We start from the raw sequence: 6702 nt of genomic DNA on the forward strand, positions 1-6702 counted from the left end.
AATTAGGCACAAATTAGGGCAGTCATGATACATKATTTTGAACAMAAATGCAATGGTTKATTGGATCAGTCMAAAACTTTGCACATACACTGCTGCCATCTAATTGCCAAAATCTAAATTGCACCCGCGCTGGAATAATACATTATGGCCTTTCTCTTGCATTTCAAAGATGGTACAAAAATATACAAAAGAACGGTTGGGTTTTTATTTTGTATTGTCTTTTACCAGATCTATTGTGTTATATTCTCCTACATTCCTTTCACATTTCCAAATACTTCAAAGTGTTTCCTTTCAAATGGTACCAAGAATATGCATATACTTGCTTCAGGGCCTGAGCTACAGGCAGTTAGATTTGGGTATGTCAATTTAGGCGAAAATTGAAAAAAAGGGGCGGATCCTTAAGAGGCTTAAGCACACTGTGTTTGTCTATTGTTGTGACTTAGATGAAGATCAGATCAAATTTTATGACCAATTTATGCAGAAATCCAGGTAATTCCAAAGGGTTCACATACTTTTTCTTGCCACTGTATATGTACTGCATGATTGAGTGTGGATATCTTACAACACTTGTAAGATATCCAGACACCTGACCCTCTCTGGAGGTGGGCAGGAAGATCTGATCACAATTTGACTTTTGATTATCTACACCTGTCTAAACTTGTGGGCACAATCAGAAAGTTGACAAGATCAGGCCAWAGGACATGTGAGAACCAGGTATAAACAGGGCTATTGAGAATAACGGCTAGATTCAGTCTGGACAGCGGAAGATCTGGGTTATAGCGCAACTGAATTGGTAATTTCTGATTAAGCCGACACATGCAACATTTACTGTGAATGAAGTCTCCAAGAATGCGGGAACCTTTAAAATTTGCTTAGCCGACAAATGGTGATCTTATAAAATTGAATAGAATCCCGACCTAAGATGTATAAATGCCTGATTGTTTGTTGGGCCCGACCACAGAATATAAACTCTCAGGCATGGACGTCATGGAGGGCATGGTGGACATGGGGAGGACCACAGGTGGAGGCTGGTGTGGATGTCCCACCATACTGTAGATGGTGGGTGATGTTGGTCCTGGACCTGGAGACACCTGCTCTTCACCACCTGCTTGGCTGTTATCTGGAGTCTAGAGATTAAACATGAAAAACATTAGTATTTGTTTATTGATGATGACCCAGGTATAACACAAGGTATTTAATGACCTCAAATCAATACATTTAATATTTCTCAGTGGCTGTTAAATGCTCTACAATATAAGCAATATAAGAAATGAACATGAGTTTATCGGTAATTTAGAATTCAAACATTTTCCATTAACTGCAGTTTTTTTAAATATCATCAACTATGACATAAACAATATCTGAGGTATCTTACCCCAACTGTAGTATAATCTGTGTTTGAAACTTCTCTTTTGCCACCTAGAAACAAGCCACAAAAATCCAATAAAGATTCGCTATGAGCGTGTATACACACTCAMACACACAAACACTACCAGTCAAAAGTTTGGACACACCTACTCATTTTCTTTATTTTTACATTGTAGAATAATAGTGAAGACGTCAAAACTATGAATTAACACATATGGAATCATGTAGTGACCAAAAAAGTGTTAAACAAATGAAAATGTATTTTATATTTGAGATTCCTCAAAGTAGCCACCCTTTGCCTTGATGACAGCTGTTACGGATATCCTGGTATCCTGAGTGTGTATCCTGTGTGTGTATTTTCTTTTCTCTCCTTCTCCCCTCACAGGTGGCAATCATCATTCCCCAATCAGTCACCAATCAGTCATTAATCAGAAGACACCTGCTCCTTTTCTCTTACCCTATCACATTCCCTTTCCCTTGGTTTAAAAACCCTGTCAATTGTTTTCTCTTGAGCTCAATCTCTCTGTAGATCTCTTGTGTTTGCAACTACGTGTCACTTTGTCCGTTAACCTGTGAGTATTGTTTTTGTTATGGTGTTTGAGTGTTTGTTTGATGGTGGGAAAAGGGGGAACCAAGACAAGTTGCCCATGGGCATACACTACCCGTAGGTAAACTTTGTCTAAGAACACTAGTTAGAACTGGGCGGACCACCCACTGTATTTTTGGTTAGTTAGCTAGCTGTTCTTAAAGCAGGTAGTCTAGTTTAGGGGTGTTTTTGGATACTTATTATTTATTTCCTTGGGTCCAGCTCAGCCCCTTTTCCTGCACCCCCTTTTCCTGCAGAATATAAGTTCATTACAATTAACTGCACCTCAGACTGCAGCCCAAATAAACGATTAACAGAGCTCAAGTAACAGACACATCTCAACATCTACTATTCAGCTGAGACTGCTTGAATCAGGCCTTCGTGGTTGAATTGCTGCAAAGAAACCACTACTAAAGGACACCAATAGGAAGAAGACACCTGCTTGGGCCAAGAAACATGAGCAATGGACATTAGACCGGTGGAAATCTGTCATTTGGTCTGATGAGTCCAACTTTTAGATGTTTGGTTCCAACCGTTGTGTCTTTGTGAGATGCAGAGTAGGTGAACAGATGATCGCCGCATGTGTAGTTCCCACTGCTTTGCTGGTGACACTGTCAGGGATTTATTTAGAATTCAAGGCACACTTAACCAGCATGGCTACCACAGCATTCTGCAGCGATACGCCACCCCATCTGGTTTGCGCTTAGTGGGACTATCATTTGTTTTTCAACAGGACCTCTAGGCTCTGTAAGGGCTATTTGACCTAGGAGAGTGGAGTGCTGCATCAGATGACCTGGTTTCCACAATCACCCAACCTCAACCCAATTGAGATGGCTTGGGATGAGTTGGACCGCAGAGTGAAGGAAAAGCTCATTCAAGACTGTTGGAAAAGCATTGCTCATGAAGCTGGTTGAGAGAATGCCAAGAGTGTGCAAAGCTGTCATCAAGGCGAAGTGTGGCAACTTTGAAGAATCTCAAATATAAAATAGATTTAGATTTGTTTAACAATTTTTTTGGTTACTGCATGATTCTGTGTTATTTCATAGTTTTAGTCTTCACTTATTTTACAATGTAGAAAATAGTCCAAATAAAGAAGCACCTTGAATGAGTAGGTGTCCAAACTTTTGACTGGTACTGTATGTATATATAATGTGAAATCTTTACAGCCTGTTAACTACTGTGTTCACCGTAGCTTAATTCATATGAGGTTTCTGTAATAAGTGGTCCTGCAGCATGAACAGTGACTACCTTTATTTAGCTTTCACCAAGCAATCCAGGCAACGACGACGATGATGATGATGATGATGATGATGCCGACAGGACCTCCTTTCCAGACTGTGGCAGCGTAGTTGTGGTCCGCTTCATCCCTCTCTAGTTCTGGAAATACAGTGACATCAAAATAGCATATAAAATCTCATCTAGTGTGTATGTGTGCATAGTTGTGTGCATCCACGTGTGTGTGTGCATGCATGGGTGCGTGTCTTACTAGATTTGGATGCACAAACAGTTTCGATCTCCTTCGTGTCAGGGGCCCAGCTGACTTGGTTGCTGTGGTTACAGATGATGGAACCCCCTGCCACATAGACAGAGAGCAGGGGGACAGTGGAGGTCTCAGCCCCTCTACTCTCTCCTCCCACCTGAGAGCAGGTGCTGCTGTTACAGCTGGAGGTGACAGAGGTGATCTGACCTCTGCAGGTCACAGTCACATTACAGATGGCATTGATGGAGGTGACAGAGTTCACTGTCAGGACTGGAGGCTTAACTCTCTCTGAATACAAGTAGATAAATAGACATGGTAAACACACACACCTGTGCATTTACACAGAAAGGGCTAATCATTTTTACTGTGGTTGCCATGTTCTGTACCTTAAGCTGCAGTAAATTAGATTACATTTAACCTGATATAATTCACATTTCAATATTGATTGCTAAAACACTGTAACCATATCAATACAAATACAGGGAAGGCAGGATGGAGGACAACCTACCTTGAACTGATATCTGGTACTTGGCAACATCTTTGTTTTCTTCACCACTCACTCCTGCCTCATAAAGTCCACTGTCTCCTTCCTGTAGGTTCCTCAGTATTATAGAGAAGTTTCCCTCCCTAAACTCAACCCTGCCTTGGTATTTAGTGTATATTTTCACTMTTGATGATTCATTGGAGTATTTTACTAAAGTGTGAGCTTTGTTAAACGTCCACTTTAAATCCTCAATATTATTTAGTTTAGCATATCCTTGGACATCCAGATGAACATTTTGTCCCTTTAGAACAAACCGTTTCAGAGTCTCAGTGCTGAACTCTGAAATAAAACAGACAGAAAACCTGTGAAGTATTATAATATACAAGTCAAACTAACTACATTTAGTCAGAGTCTCAGTGACTCTGAAATAAACAGACAGAAGACTTCATGTAAAAATGAAACAGTCTATCAAGAACACTGTACAAAAAAAAGATTGATTCAATGCACAGTTGTAAGGCAACAAGCTGCAATAGGATTGGGAGTTTGCTCAACATTTGGGTATATAGCTGAATCATCCTCAAGTTGAATTGTATGTTCACTCAACTTAGAATTTTAGAGGGGCGGTTCTAAGCTGACGTGGAATTGGTTTAAGATGGTCATACCATGGATCATGTAGCCATTTATTTTAGGAAACTTTAGGTATATTTTTTATATAAAACAATTAGTTTAGAGTAGTGAATTTGTCCTTTACTATATTCCACAGAAACACATTGAATAACACGTTCATAAATGGCAAAAAAGACAGTCTCAAAAATAAATCATGAGGAATACAGTTTTGAAGTGTCTGTCCTATATCTAGGAGATATAAGAGAGCTCAGGAAATATATACAGTTCATATATATATTTTTTACACCTATTTAACCCCTTGTTTGGGTAGGTAAAAAACTACCTCCATTCTTCCATAATTTTTTTCCTGAGACTCTTCCTGAGTCTCATCTTTCCATAGAGTGGTCACACTCGTTTCTAGGCCAAACTGTTCGGACGCTACAGACATTTTTGTGAGAAGACATTGTCAGGATGTCTCATGGTCTGACAAACACTGCTGTAGCTCGGCCACCTACCATTGCATATGCGGAAGGCCGACATAGGATGTGATGCATTGAGACGCAGCCCATGCAAAAAAAACTGATCTCTAGCTTAAACTGACAGATTGTGTTTAGATTGACACCGGTGCGTCAATAGACTCTAGGGGTCAAGTAAACCAACATTAACACATCAGCTGAAATTATTGTCCTTTTGATGTCCACTGAACTCACAGAATAATGCTCATTAAGCAATTGCTTAAGTTGCCTTTTTTACAGTGCAACAGTATGCTTATGGTAACTATAGTTCAATTAGAATGAATTACAAAACACTTTGCCTCTTTTCTATGTACTAAACCCACCTTAATTCAGAGACCTGTTATAAGTTGGGTGATGTTTCATGCATTAAAGTGTGTTTCTGTTCATTGTCGAGTTTGTGGTCTAAAAGACATACCCATCATGAAGCCAGTTGGCTTATAAATGGCTGTCAGCGCTCTGTCACTGTATCACCTCCACCCTCGCTGTTGAAGCTGTGTCTTTCCACATCCTGTAGCTCAACGTGTTTCTCACACTTTTATATTAACCCTAAAACACTATTTGTTTGCTACTTGTAATGCAGAACAGTATGCTTCAACAAATGACTACTAACTAACCAATTGATCAATGTCAACAGAGAGATACTTGATGAAAATCAGAATTCTATTTAATTTCAAATATTATAATATCCATTAAAAAAAATCTGAATTCCATTCAATTTCAAATATTATAATATTTATTTCAAATATCAGAATTCTATTCCATTTCAAATATTTTAATATTTCAAATATTATACATCTATTCATTTAAGGATTATAATATCAATATAAAATATCAGAATTCTATTCAATTTCAAATATTTTCATTACTTTATTTGCACACACTGTATATAGACTTTTCTAATGTGTTATTGACTGTACGTTTGTTTATTCCATGTGTAACTCTGTGTTGTTGTATGTGTCTCACTGCTTTGCTTTATCTTGGCCAGGTCGCAGTTGTAAATGAGAACTTGTTCTCAACTAGCCTACCTGGTTAAATAAAGATTAAGTTAAAAAAAATAATAATATCCATTTAGAATATTCAAATTCTTTTCAATTTCAAATATTATAATATCCATGTAAAATATCAGAATTTTATTCCATTTCAAATATTATAATATGTATTTAAAATATCAGAATTCTATTCCATTTCAAATATTATAATATTTTAAATATCAGAATTCTATTCAATTTCAAATATTATAATACATATTTAAATGATCAGAATTCGATTCAATTTCAAATATAATATCTATTTAAAAAACATAATATTATTTGCATCAAATATCAGAATTCTACTCCAGAAGTAAAATTGCAGGTGTACAATAGACAATACCAGAGAAATATCATAAGGTTTAGTTATCGATGTCTACGCTAGTGTTCTTTCCCCCTGATAGAAAACCTATCCCCATACAGTGAAAACCTCTGTGATATGGTTATTTGGGATCTAACATCAATATAAGTGGTAAAGTACAGTAGGAGGCATGACATATCAGGTATATGACTGGATATCCAGTATATTTCAGTTTTTTTGTTTGTTTTATAGGATAGTGACAATTATCTGAAGAACAGTGACTCATGGACTCTGGCTTGTCAATCCCTTCCCAGGCCTGACTCCTGCCAGGTCA

General features: G+C 37.8%; 1 protein-coding gene across 2 annotated transcripts in view; it reads right to left on the bottom strand.

Moving 5' to 3' along the window:
- Nucleotides 1-201: 201 nt before the first annotated feature.
- LOC112075658 (SLAM family member 5-like) overlaps nt 202-6702 on the bottom strand; it is an 8292-nt gene continuing 1791 nt past the window's right edge. The window contains exons 2-6 of one of the 2 annotated variants that reach the window (XR_002895021.2): nt 3943-4257; nt 3441-3722; nt 3203-3331; nt 1376-1419; nt 202-1127 (exon numbers count right to left, since the gene is read on the bottom strand). Coding sequence is in view for 1 of the 2 variants with exons in the window: in XM_024142622.2 (XP_023998390.1) it covers nt 3216-3331; nt 3441-3722; nt 3943-4257 (713 nt within the window). In the remaining variant the exon portion in view is untranslated. The remainder of the gene's footprint in view (nt 1128-1375; nt 1420-3202; nt 3332-3440; nt 3723-3942; nt 4258-6702) is intronic. The other variant, XM_024142622.2, reaches the window with a different exon arrangement.

This window comes from Salvelinus sp. IW2-2015, unplaced genomic scaffold, assembly GCF_002910315.2.
Source record: "Salvelinus sp. IW2-2015 unplaced genomic scaffold, ASM291031v2 Un_scaffold3325, whole genome shotgun sequence".
Taxonomy (NCBI): Eukaryota; Metazoa; Chordata; class Actinopteri; order Salmoniformes; family Salmonidae; genus Salvelinus; species Salvelinus sp. IW2-2015.